Source organism: Phalaenopsis equestris, unplaced genomic scaffold, assembly GCF_001263595.1.
Source record: "Phalaenopsis equestris unplaced genomic scaffold, ASM126359v1 Scaffold000021, whole genome shotgun sequence".
NCBI classification, from domain to species: domain Eukaryota; kingdom Viridiplantae; phylum Streptophyta; class Magnoliopsida; order Asparagales; family Orchidaceae; genus Phalaenopsis; species Phalaenopsis equestris.
The window spans coordinates 778,430-792,367 of NW_018164463.1; the positions used below are offsets into that span (position 1 = coordinate 778,430).

General features: G+C 37.4%; 1 protein-coding gene across 1 annotated transcript in view; it reads right to left on the bottom strand.

Moving 5' to 3' along the window:
* Positions 1–13,938, bottom strand: part of LOC110018402 (protein OPAQUE1-like) — a 98,465-nt gene that overhangs the window by 52,541 nt on the left and 31,986 nt on the right. Inside the window, exons 8-11 of the mRNA XM_020715703.1 lie at positions 13,258–13,407; positions 13,011–13,147; positions 2,168–2,314; positions 1,982–2,083 (exon numbers count right to left, since the gene is read on the bottom strand). Coding sequence (XP_020571362.1) covers positions 1,982–2,083; positions 2,168–2,314; positions 13,011–13,147; positions 13,258–13,407 — 536 coding nt within the window. The remainder of the gene's footprint in view (positions 1–1,981; positions 2,084–2,167; positions 2,315–13,010; positions 13,148–13,257; positions 13,408–13,938) is intronic.

Here is a 13,938-nt window from a genome sequence, read left to right on the forward strand (position 1 = left end):
AGCATGGGAGTAACCACTTTGTCAATGCCATAACACATAAATGCAAATAAAAAAGCCCATACATAACCAACTAGGCATAATATGATTGATTAGAACGTGCTTAGCCTGAGGATGGTCCTAGACGAGCACAGTCAAGCTACCCTTAGCTCCAACGAGAACCATCCCTAAACAACCATTGTCCAAACCTTTTCAATCCCAATTATTAGTGCAAAGGGGGCTACTTATGCTCAATCGTGGAATAAGGTGGTGGCTGGGGGAGGCACTTGCCACCCCTAAATTTTAATCATACTCTTTAATCTTATATATAATACACTAAAAATTTTGCACCACAAACTTAAATACTCGTCACCGCTTCATTTTTAAGTTTGCCACCTCTCTCTTTAAGTTCAAATTCAGCCACTGTTTATGCTATGCTCTCTAAGTCACATGAGCAAAACGATGATTTCAATAACTTTCATCAATTTGAAAGAAAACAAAGCCCAAAGGAAAAACATGGATATTTAGGTTTATAATCTTTAGAGCCTATCCATATCAAATCGAACTAAATTCAAGATATTCACGCTGCCACTTCGGTGTGGAAAATGATTAAAGAAATAAAATTAACGCATCAAGTTCAGAGCTACATTCTTCTCTAAGAATGTAGCAATACTACAGTCAAGTCTAGACCCAAATAAAGGCAAAGAAAAGAAAGCTTTATTCCCTCTAGTAAGAAAATCAAAAAAAGATTTGTCATTGTCATAAAATTTGTCATTGTCATAAGATAAAATCAAAAAAAGATTTGTCATTGTCATAAAATTTTGTTTTGGTTGTGCATTTATAGGTAGGAGAATAAAGCCTATCATTTTAAAATTATTTTTTCAAAAGAAAAAAAAATCGTATATGTGTTATTTTCAAGCATATTCACTAGGTTCCAATGTCAAATGATATGATGTGGTTGTGAAATTTCCAAAGAAAAAGTGAATTTTGTTATTTATAAAAATAGCATTTAAATATCAATGAAATAATAATAAATAATTTGGAAAATACTGATATTTCACCGATATTCATGAAATTAAACAGTGTAGAATATTAATGCATTCTCTTCCAAGTAAGTTTCAGTACACAAACATGTACAAATGATTTGATACAGTTTTCTACATCATATATTACAGTATTGTGATCAACAAGACCACTGCTGCTAAATTATGATGTCACGAGTCGGAGAGTGTTCTACATATATGAACAACAAACCCATGAAAGTTTCTAATAATGAAATAAATGTGGGAGGGATTGGTAACACTTGTTTTGCCGGTCCCTACAAAGTTTTAAGCAAATTAAATCATAATTATTATTTTTATATCCTACAGGAAAAGATGAAGTTTAGACGCAATTGACATCATGTTTAAAAGATTATGATTATTGTTTCATGCATAATGAAAAATTTATATACTAAAATTAAAGAATATTGATGTTATTTAATAATTGGACTCTTCTTCTATAAAATGGTATGTGTCTATGTCATTTATACTCTGTTGCGAAATTAAAGAATATTGATGTTATTTAATAATTGGACGCTTCTTCTATAAAATGGTAAGTCATTTATACTCTGTTGCATTGCTTAGAAGATGTTCATGCCAAGATAAAACTTCACTTAAGGTGTTTTTACCGCTTATCTAATACATAAATCCACGATGGCGGCCCTACCACCTTAACATACTAAAGGATATGGTAAAATTGTTTAAACTTAACATGAGTAATAAATTCTCAGATAAAAAAAAAAGATAAAATAATCCAATTAATTAAATGCATACATAAAACTGTAAGAAAGGAACAAATTACAACTGTAGTTTTTTATTTTCAAAATTTATCCATCTTTCCATAATCATCTGTCAAAAACATGATTCCCTTTCCTGGCCCAATTATGAATGCAAATAAACCAAACAAAAATATAAGTGCGTGAAAAGTGTGAAAGCAAAAGATGGACAAAAAAATCAAATGCCACCTGTTGTTTTTAAAGCATTCAAAACCATATATGTCCAAGACTCCAATCTGCATCATTGAATCCAGATCTTGCCCAACCGATTTGTTAACATTTTCAACAAGCCTAGAAGAAAACAATACAAATAAGATTATAAGCATCTCATCAAAATATCATGAAAATGGGAAAAACAATGAAACTCGGAGATGCCAGTCAAATATCTGGGCGTATAAAGTTTTTGCTAGAGCATCTCGGCCAGCTGCAGCAGCAGAACAGTCGAGTGCTTTAACAATAATTCCATCATGAGTTTGGATTGAGCGGGTACATAGTGTTGCATGTAGAAGATCAGGATCACACCTGGCCAAAAGGATATAACAAGTGAAAACTGAACTTTGTTACTGAACAAAAAATCAGAAAAGATGAATTAGTCCATGAAATAGAGCAGGAGGAAGCTCATGTTCTTCATTCATACTATGACTCATGAGGTCACAATTTTTCAACTGCCAAATATGAGAAGGTTGCAAAGAAAGGAGATAACAGACTGAATCAAAGTACTGCCAAATTCCGATCAAACAATAAACAAGATTCCAGCAGAGTATGCAAAAACTTAAAAATAGACAAAGCAAGTCAATCAGCACACAGCTGTCTTACGTATAGCTGATTACATTATCACAACACTCTAAATTTTTTAGTCATTCCATGAAGCATCCTTCTCAATTTATATTTGTCCAATTACCTTTGAGATTATATGATTCCTTTTATTATATTTTGTTGTTTTCTATATCAGGGAATGTAATTAAGATTTGATCCATTATAATAACAAGAGAATAAATGTGAGCTCCAAAATTTCAAGCTCAGCTTTCTAAAAGAGTTGTGTTTGTTGACCTATTATTTTTTTTACATAAAAAGGGAGAATTCCAGCATATCCCCCATGTTTCCGATACTCAATCCCAAGCCCCACGTCATATTCTCCCCATTCCTACAAAAATCCCTAAGCCTTCATCAATATTCCTAAACCCAATTGCTCTCATTTCTCCCTTCCTTTCTTTACCTAAAAGCCTCACAAACAAAGAAAGGGGAGGTCACATTAGAAACTCATTGGGAAAGCCATGGACAGACCCATGGTGTGTGAAGAAGGAGAAAGCAAAGCTAGAACTTGTGAAAAGATGGCATCGATGAGACCAACAACATTAGAAGGAGAAGGGGAATTTATAATTATCTCGTACAGGCAAACACCCATGCACACATTTCTTATTATGGTAGGAATAAGACGTATATGCAAATTTCTTGTCATGGTGGAAGTAGAAGACTCGACTTGACATAAATAAGTACACATGTGACTAATCTTCGCATGACAAGGAAATCTTGTGTTTCAAATTTTCAAGCGGATAAACAGAACTATACATGCCTCCTTTGGCTTTTTGGTAGATGACCAAGCCGTCGAGCCCTACAAATGACTTAAACATGCATTACTTTTTGTAAACTACGCATAGATGCCCCCTATACAAGACAAACTCTAAAAGATACCAGAATATCTAGTAATAGGAGCTGTAACTTAAAAGAACATGAATGATTGTTTAGCCCATTAAACATGAATAAAATAACTAAAACAAAAAGGTTTTAATTAAGAGCATGTTATGTTTTTTGTTTTTTTTAATTTTTAAAAGATAAAAAATAAAGTAAAAAACATGTCTGTTCAATCTTTAATGTGGGTATAAATTATTTTATTTTTAAACAATTTCAAACCATTGTTAAAATTGCAAATAAACAAATAAAATGTGTTTTCATTATTTTTAAAACACGTCTTGCGAGCAACCCTCCCCGGTCCCAATATCACATGTCTACTACTACTTACCCTTTCTCCTCTTCACTCTTCGATCGAGTGGCGCTAACATAGTCCAAAATGGAAATGAAGAAGATGTTGGAATCGTAGCGCAAGACGGAGGAACTTGCTCCAATATTCTCGGATCGAGAAGGTGAAGGAGAAAGTTGAAGCGATCGTGAAGCTGGTCTGCATCCCCTAATCCAATTTCACTAAAATCTATCATGAAATCGTTGGCAATGGCGATGACGTTGAGGCCATTCTCGATAAATTGGACTTCTGGCTTGAGGATAAAGCAAGGCAAGTTGTGAAGATCAAAATGGAGAGAACGAAAAATACATGTGGATGAGCTCAAAAACTTTGTGATGCTCAAGCAGGTAAAGGCCGACACGTTCCAGATCGAAGCCACTAAGACGATACAGGAAGCCGAACAAGAATATGCTAGCATGTACCTGAAGTTGTGATTGGATGAAGCCAAAGCCGGGAAGTGGGATTTGTTTGAGAAAAAAAGGCCTTAGGAGAGCCAAATATCTCCGCCTGGTAAAGGTGGCGGTAGCGGAGGCAACGGCGTCAGCGACCCTGCACAAATGCCGAGTAAAATCCAGGATTTGTTGAAGATTGTATACAGTTTTTCATCGCATGCAGGCCGAGTAAAATCCAGGATTTGTTGAAGATTGTATATAGTTTTTCATCGCATGCAGGAGCACAAAACAGTTTCACGTAGTTCTACGCCTAAGTAGCCTTCTTTCAAAGGCACCAAATGTTAATTCAAAAGGATATAGTAGCAAAGCTTGAATCCCCAACCATTTGGATCAATCATAAATAACACAACGTAAAACAAAAGCCAAGCAAAATTGAATCTCGAAGGATAATTTTTGTTCTTGTAAAATTTCGTTAATGTTTGGCTACAATGAGAAGCTATAAAATCTGTGGATGACACTAAGTTTGGTTCTTCAATCTCAAAAATACAAAATACATAAAAAATATTTATATATTCATACACTTTATTTGTTTCCAAAAGGCATCAAATTTTTGTATTTAATTTTTAAAAACCAAAATTTTATATGAATACCAAATATATTTTTTATCTTTTGTTTTTAAAACACAAAATCCATAAGTGTCAAGCGTGTTTTTGTTTAATGTTAAAATAAACAAACAAAAACTAAACAAATTAAAGACAAAACTAAAATAAGAAAAAAAAACATAAAATGATCCCAAGCGCCTCTTAAAACTTCAAATTGATTTTGAATCATAGAATGAAAAAGAATACCACTCACTTTTTTTTTGTTTAATAAAGAATATTTATGAAATATCAATAAAAAAATTAGGATCGAAGCTTTTAAAACATTTAAATTTATGGAAAGTCAAAAAAAAAGTTATTTATCAGAAGTAACAAAAGATATATGAAAATTTTATGAAATTAAACCTTAGAAATAAGAGACAACAACAACAACAACAAGCCTTTATCCCCTAAGTGAGGTCGGCTACAAGAATCATTTTTCTCCATTGCATCCTATTGAGTATCGTATTTACATTTAATTCTAACATATTAAGATTATTTTCTATATAATATGCAAAAGTCTTTTTAGATCTACTTCTCACTTTCTTAACATAAGTGGAATCTAAAAAATCTATTTTCCTAACAAGAACATCAGATGGTCGACGTTCAATGTGACCAATGTGACCAAACCATCTAAGACATCTAAGACGGCTCTCTCTAATTCTATCCACCACTGGAGCTACACTAATCCTATCACGGATATATTCATTTCGCATTTTGTCTCTAAGTTTCAAGACACTCATCCAGCAAAGCAATCTCATCTCGGCAATACTTAACTTTGTTTTATGCTTCTCTTTTAAAAGCCAGCACTCTGCGCCATACAACATTGCAGGTCTCACCACCATCTTATTAAATTTTCTTTCAGTCTAAGTGGTACTTTCTATCACACAATAGGCCTGATGCATTGGCATTCCTCCAGTTCAACCAACCAACCTAAATTCTATTAATAACATCCCCATTTATATCACCATTACTTTGAATAATAGACCTGAGATATCTAAAACGATCACACCTTTCAATGATTTTATCATCCACAGTTACAGCTCTGCCGCTAGAGCTACTACAACTAAAATTACATTCCATATATTCAGTTTTAGATCTACTCACATGAAGGAAAGTTGAAATAAGAGAAATGTATTATATTTAAATGTTTAATGAATGGATGAGCAAGATGAAAATGTTAAAGCCAAATGATATCAAGTTTTTAAAAAGCCGTGGTCTAAGAAAGACATGTTAATCTATTTGAATACTTGATGTAACACGGGAGCGAAGGAGAGTCGTGCTTCTCGCAGGATAACGGAGAGTTGCTCCCGCACTCGTAATTTTTGCTCGTTTGGTGAGAAGGGTAGGATCATGGCTTCTGGCGGAGTTACAATGAGCTGCACCCGTGACTTTGCCCATCTAGACCGAACTGACCCAGACTCGGGGGGCCAACTGGCTCTTCCACATGGATTTGGTGCCTCCTGCCATAAGGGGATCCCATCCTAGTTATCAAGGGCAAACATATGTGATTTTTGCATTTGGGCTTTGAGTTTTTTTTTTTTTGCTCAGGACAGTCATCGGCATATGTTTCTCCATTTGAGGGTTCTATCTAAGGGATTGGGTGGTGCTCTGGTTGTATGTCTCGAATTGGTGATTATGTACCCCTATCCCCTCTGCATTCATCTCGGTTCACTGCCTCGTATTCCTCCTGCTGTAGGTCGCCTCGGCAGCAGTCCTTTGACTATTTCTTTGTAGTTTCCTCACAGTCCATAACATTTCCTCGTTGCCTGTGCCAAGGACTGCCTTTCTTTGGTTGTCTGGTCTCCCACCATATTCACCATCATCGTTCGAGCGCCCCATCCTTGCTGCTATCACCTCCAACCAGACGCCAACCTTGCTATCATCCTCTCACTGGCCCACACAACCCTCCCCATCGATCTTCACCCCTTCCCAGCCTTCCTCACAGCCTCCTGAATCGGTTGGCCAATTATTGGCCAGCTTGTGGATGCATTCTCGTTCCAACAGGCGATGGATGCATTCTCGTTCCAGCAGGCGATGTTTCCACTCTTCTCCCTTGCGGCCATCAGCCCAGATAGCCCTCATGCATCGTAAACCCATTGTCTATCTGTCATCCGGCCACAGAGAAATAGTTGTTTTACTGTTTTGATCTTCACCCCTTCCCAGCCTTCCTCACAGCCTCCTGAATCGGTTGGCCAGTTATTGGCCAATTATTGGCCAGCTTGTGGATGCATTCTCGTTCCAACAGGCGATGTTTCCACTCTTCTCCCTTGCGGCCATCAGCCCAGATAGCCCTCATGCATCGTAAACCCATTGTCTATCTGTCATCCGGCCACAGAGAAATAGTTGTTTTACTGTTTTGTATATGCCAACCATCTTTTCCACCCTTGCGCCACCTTCTAAACCCTCAACAACCACCGCCACCACCCCGGAATCTACCCTCGTTGAATGCCTATGTCGTGCCAGATGCTATTTTCAATTTTTAGTGTCGAGATTGTTATTGTTTCATATTTTAGTTGGTTATTTGTAAGTCTATATTTGAGTTTCAATAATAATATTTTGTTCTTTCTATTGAAATTTGGATTAATTCTGGCATCATTTGGTATTAGAGTCATCATATCACTAGTCATATCTGAGGGTTTCTTAGCATCTGTCATACCCAAACCATCTCTCCACTCCAAAAATTTTCCTTCATATCCCCAAATACCATCTTCCAATTCCCAAAACCTAGCTATGCTTCATATCCCCAAATACCATCTTTCAAAAATTTTCCTTTATTTGTAAGTCTATATTTGAGATAATCGTCGGAAGCATAGTCGAGAAAAAATGGCACAATGTCATTTATGAGAAATTTACAAATAGGTTTCTAGGAAATTTTCAGGGAGGATATGCAGTGGGAAACCTGCAAACGACAAATCAGGCTTACCATCTTTGAGAAGACGCAATCAGAATAAGTCAACTGTAGCTAAAATGGTGACTTGATAAATCAAAGAAAAGGAATGAAACTTTTCACCATGCGGATTCTAACGATGAAGAATACTATCCTGAAGATATGACATAAAATATGTAAAAAGCCAAAAATTTAAAAGTAAAGGAAGTTTCGTCAGAGTTCGACGGCCACATGAATCCAGACGAGTTCACCGAATGGCTCTAGACCTTGGAATGCATCTTTGAGCGCAAAATGTCCAACCGGATCGAATGGTAAAGCTAGCTGATAGCAAGCTAAGGAGGAATGCATTAGTTAGGTAGCTAAATTTGAAGTCCCAAAGCCAGCATAAGGGAAAAGACAAAATTACGACTTGGTCCAAAATGAAACAAGAGAGCGTCAGTTTCTACCAGCTCGCTACATACCGGATGGTCAGACCCCAGCTTCAAAAGTGAAGAGACTACATCGTTGGACGGCCACCACATTTTGCAGTAGGAATCAACCCTAGGATCTTAATACTAGAGTAAATCCAGAGGAACATCCAAGCTGATCTTGCATAAAGAAACACTAGTTCATAGTGGAGAACAGAGGGCACAAACCTGCATTCTCAAATCCATTCCAACCGAGAAGTGTTCCAAATGCGACTGATTTGGGCATATTAAAGTAGATTGAAAAACTAGGGAGGTGTTATATTTTGCTGAGCAAGGAGCTAATGTTGAAAAGGGACATGACATAGTTGACACTGAAGAATGTGAGATCACAAAGAAAAAGGATCAGATTCCAACAGATGAGGAAGAAAAGCATATAGCTCCAACTGAGGGCAAAAAGAAGACTCCAACATAATTCACATTAGTCCAAGATGGTCCTTAGTTCGACGAATCGAAACCAAACAACCGGCAAAACCAGATAACTGAACTTCAGACCCTTCATATCTAAACACTCCTTCCTCAACTGCCCATACTAAAGGAGATCCGGCATGTAAGAAATTAGGAACTTTTATGCCACGTCGGGAAGATTATATGAAGTTATTTATGAAGTTATTTGGATATTAGCAGATGTCCAGATAAGAGGAATTTGAAAATTATCTTTGGAGCTTTAAGGGGAAGAATATTATTCAATGGGATCGTGTTCTATCAGAGAAGAAGAGGTCCCGGAGCTTTAAGGGGAAGAATATTATTCAATGGGATCATGTTCTATCAGAGAAGAAAAGGTCCCTCTTGAGAGCTCGCTAGTTATCGTAGGGCAGCTTGTCACAGATTTCATCATGGAGTTGATCTCATCTAACATACATGTTTATCTACTACATGCCACTAAGCATGAGAAGTGGAAAAACATTTCATACTTATAGGCTCAAGAGTTACATTGCGAGAACCTACATCTATATGCAGCTCCAGCTCAAAATGTGCTAACATAGATGCATATTTATTGTATCAAGGTGTGTTGCGGAATGACAGTGTTTACACGACAAACTTATCAGAATCATGCCCATTTTGGTACCTTCAACGAGATCAAGGTGTGTTGCGGAATGACAGTGTTTACACGACAAACTTATCAGAATCATGCCCATTTTGGTACCTTCAACGAGACTAACCTGACTTTATAAGGAGACAGAAACTTCGACAAATGAGGCCAAAGCCCTCAACACTGGGAGACTGTTGCAGGCGCGAAGGAGAGTGTGCTTCCCGCGGTGTCACAGAGAGCGGCTCTCGTGCCTGTAGTTTCGCTTGTTTGGTGCGAAGGGGTAGCGTTGTGGCTTCCTATAGCATAACAGGGAGCCGCCCCCATGACTTTACACGTTTGGACCAAACCAGTCAAGACCTGAGAGATGCCAACCCGCCCTTCCAAGTGGATTTGGGGCCACCTTTCCATAGGAGAATCTCATCTTAGTTATCTAGGGCATATATAAGTGATTTATGCATTTAGGCTGAGTTTTTTTTTTTTTTACATTTCAGTCAAGACAGCCATCGACATTCGTTTCTCCCTTGGAGAGTTGTATCCAAGAGATTGGGTGATGCTTCGGTTGTATCTCTTCATCGATGTAGTGATTATCTTCCCCTAACCCCTACGCGTCCCTCTCGCTTCACTGCCTCGCATCCTCCTCGTTGCAAGCCGCCCCGGCAGCAGACCTTTTGCTATTTTTCTACAATTTCCTAATTGCACCCGTCCAGGACTGGCTTCATTTGGTTTTTCGACAGTCCACCACATCCCAAATCGTTGTTCGAGCCCTCCATCCTCACTGTTATCATCTCCAGCCAGCCGCCAATCTTGTTTCCATCCTCCCAACAGCCCACATAGCCCTCCCCATCTGCTTCAGCCCTTCCCAACCTTCCCTGCAACATCCCCAACTGGTTGTTCACTTGTCGGTCGGCCACCGGCCAGCTTTTTGTTGCGTCCTCGCTGCAGCCACCGACATTTCCACCCTTCCCCCTTGCTGCTATCAACCCGAACAGCCCTCAAGCATCGGCCCCCAGCTATCTACTTGTTTGAACCCGAGAAATAGCCGTCTTACTGTTTTCTACTTGTCAACCATCTTTTCTACTCCTGTGCCACCTTCCAAACCTTCAACAAACATCGCCGCCACCACGAGATCCACCCTCATTAAATGTTTATGTCGTATCTGTTGTTATTTTTTGTTTATGGTTTCATGAGTGTTGTTATTTCCTAGTCAAGTTGGTTATTTGTAAGTCCATATTTGAATTTCAGTAATAATATTTTACTTTTCTATTAGAGTTTGAGTTGACTCCAATTTTGTTTTTTCACATTTCAGATTTTGGCCTCAAGGTGTTTTCCATAGCTAGGATTGTATCCAATGACAGATGGTGCTCCGGCAATATCCTGCTCTGAGGTGGTGAAGACCTCTGCCTAATTCCCCCACAAGATCATTCTCCGGACCACTATCCTACAGTTGGGGCTTGCCCTTCCTGCTCCCAGCCGCAAGCCATCTGTCATCCTCCTTCCTTCTTGCTCCCAGCCACCACCCCACCAACAAACTCCCTGTCTACCTGCGTCCAGCCGCCACCCGCCCTACAAGCTCCCTGCATCCCCGCTTCCAACCACCAATCATCCTACCACTTTCTTCCTCCCGGCCTTCAGCCAGCTACAACACAAGCCCCTCCTCTTCTCCTTATCTACAACCGCCAGCCACCCAACATTCCCTATCTCCACCCATCCACCCCAATCTCTTCCCTGCTTAACCGCCAACCACCAGGCCTCGTCACCGCAGTCCACGAATATTCCTACTCGGCCCTAGTCGAATATTGATGTTTTCTTGTATTTTCGTTGTCGTGTGAGTCTTAATTGTAACCCTAGTTACTTTGCTTAATAATATTTGCTTATATCATTGTGGTTTGGGTTAACTCTGATATCATAATGTTTCAAGATAGCAGAAATCATCCCATAGCAACTTTAATGTTCCTCCACGAATCATGGACCTCAAAAAATACAATAAGGAAATCACATTGTACCTTGGATCTGCTACATGCTTTCAAATTGAAATAAGATTAGCTGATAATTTGAAACATGAAAAATAATTTTAAAGGGATATCACTCAAACATATGATTGTAGAACCATTTGCAACCATGAATTTAGTTCAACGGCATGGAGTAAAAGAGCTAAAACATTTACAAGTGTGAATCATGTGATCTAAGGCACTCAAGTAAATTACCTTAGGGTTAGCCAACTCTTTTTTGACACATGAAATCTAAAAAAAAATGTGTAGACTGCCAGAGAATGCTAGTGACCATGCGACAAATGATTTTTTTCTCAAGGGATTCTATCAAACATTCAAGGCTTTCAATTCCTTTATTATCGGGTCATCCTTTTACTGTCCGTCACTATCGTAGGCTTGTTCTATTAGAAAAAGCATAAAATTTCTATTCCTAAAAGCTAAAACTTTCTTTATTGCAAGAGTTATTTTCATCTTCTTCCTTACCTTGAAGTTCTTACGACCTCGATTATTGTGAACTCTTTTAGTTGTTATCTAATCTTCTTAGTCAAAGCATCTCTGTCACATTGTGTCTTCCTTTCATTGGAGCTACAACCTTCAAAGCCAAAAACACTTGACGGCCATGAAAGAGCCAAGACACCACCAAGGAGAAGAAAGCTTGGCGGAAGGAGTTTTATAACCCAAGGGTCGTAACTGGAGCAAATAAAGACTAAAGGTTGATGCCAACAAGTAAAAGATCATGAGCAAAGGAATGAAAACATCAACAACAAATTTAAAGGTTAAAACAAGGGCACGACAACACAATGCAGAAGACATGAAAATGATAAAGCAAAGATATAATCAAGCTTGGGCGAAAATAAAGAAAGAAATTTCTTAGGGATCATCAAAGACAACTGATATAAAGATGACCCCATAATGCTACAGGTAGACATGTTGAAATTGAGGGATTCATCGAGCAGCAATTATGAAGCACAAGAGCAGGAATCTACTTTGAAGGATGTGCAATGACAACGAAGGCCTGGAGTAGAAAAATACAACAAGATTGTTATCACGTAAATGTGAACAATGATGGTTAAGCCACATGAAGAAGATAAAATACCTAAATCTACAAAACAATGTCAACATAAACTATTAAAAAATCTAATATTCCTAAATATAATAATACTTAATCTCTGTGATTCTGATTCTCCTTCCTTGCATGGATCAATGGGATCATGATTTTCTTCAATACTATCAATCGGTGGAATCCAAATATCCTTACTAGACATAAATCTATGGTTCCCAAGGTCGCACAACATCTATAGTAAATAAAGTAAAATGCAATGCCATGTCGCATGTTCAATAAACTGGATAGGCCATGTTCCTGCAATCAACTTGCAATTACATTCAAAAAGTCCTTGAAAAAGGAACCCATGCCAACTCAAACTTAACCGAAACACTAATTATGCCAGAAGGAAAAACAAACCAGTTTAGCTCAATAAAATCCTACAATCGTGTAAACTATTATAATCATTATAAGAAACATCTCAATATGAACATCTAACAAAAATAATAAAGCACCAAGGAAATCAGCCTAATTATAAACCTCATTTATCCATTATATTCTCATCACTGCTTAGCATTACACTCTACCAAAAAAGAGCAGGTTTTTACAAACACAAAAGGAAAATCAAATATTTATGAACATCACCATATAGTTTAACATTGCCATCAAACTATAGAAAGAAACGAAAGACTCATCAGAAAACAATCTCAAAACATGTCATAAGGTTATAAGGAATCATGATAAAGCCACACACATGAATAACTGAGCTGCCATCTCAAGGTGAAATTTTGAAACTGTGTCTTTCATTGTTGAAGAATCGTGCTCATTTCCAGGAAAAAACTCAATATTTCCAAGATGAAGAATCCCAGCTAGGGTACGAAATACTGCTTCCTATAATAACAAAAAGCAACTCAATATGTTAAAATAATCTAGAAGAGGAAAAAGGCTTACTATAAGGAGCTATAGTATAAAAAAATAAAACAAAACTTGAATTAAATCACCTGATCATCAGGACTTATGCCAACTATATCCATCGCCCTTCTTGTTTTTAAATACTCGTGTGCACTGCTGATTCCATCTAACTCATATGTCTTACTTTGATTCAAGTAGTGAAAGCTGCTGGGATGACTAACTTTGTACTTCTCTGCAACCTACAAAAGAACAGGGGAAAAAAAAAACAGTTATCCTTCACTGGCAACAAATGTCATTTCAAATAATAAGACATCAATTTTTATGCCAATAAAAGAAGACATACAATACAGTGTCGTTATGTATATGAATAAATAAAGAAATTGCAATGACCACTCATTAAAAACACTACTTCAACATTTTAAAATCAAATCCATAGAAAGTGTCATAAATGTCTTTTCATACATGCTCTAAAAATTTAACTTGATTTGAATATGATGAATAATTTGTCACAATATCTAGATCATTCAGTGTAGTGTTTGCTTTTGCATGCTTGAAGCAAAATCAAATCATAAAAATATTTCAAAAAAATAGCAATATACTACTTTAACATCTGGAGTGAAGAATAAGGTGAATCATCTTCAGTAGACAGTTGGAACGTGGAAGTTAAAGAATTGAAAACCAAAAACTAAAAAATTAAAAAAAATCTGGCATCTCACTTTCAGCAAAAAAAAAATGCAAACAATTCATATATATATAGGGTCATCCTTTTA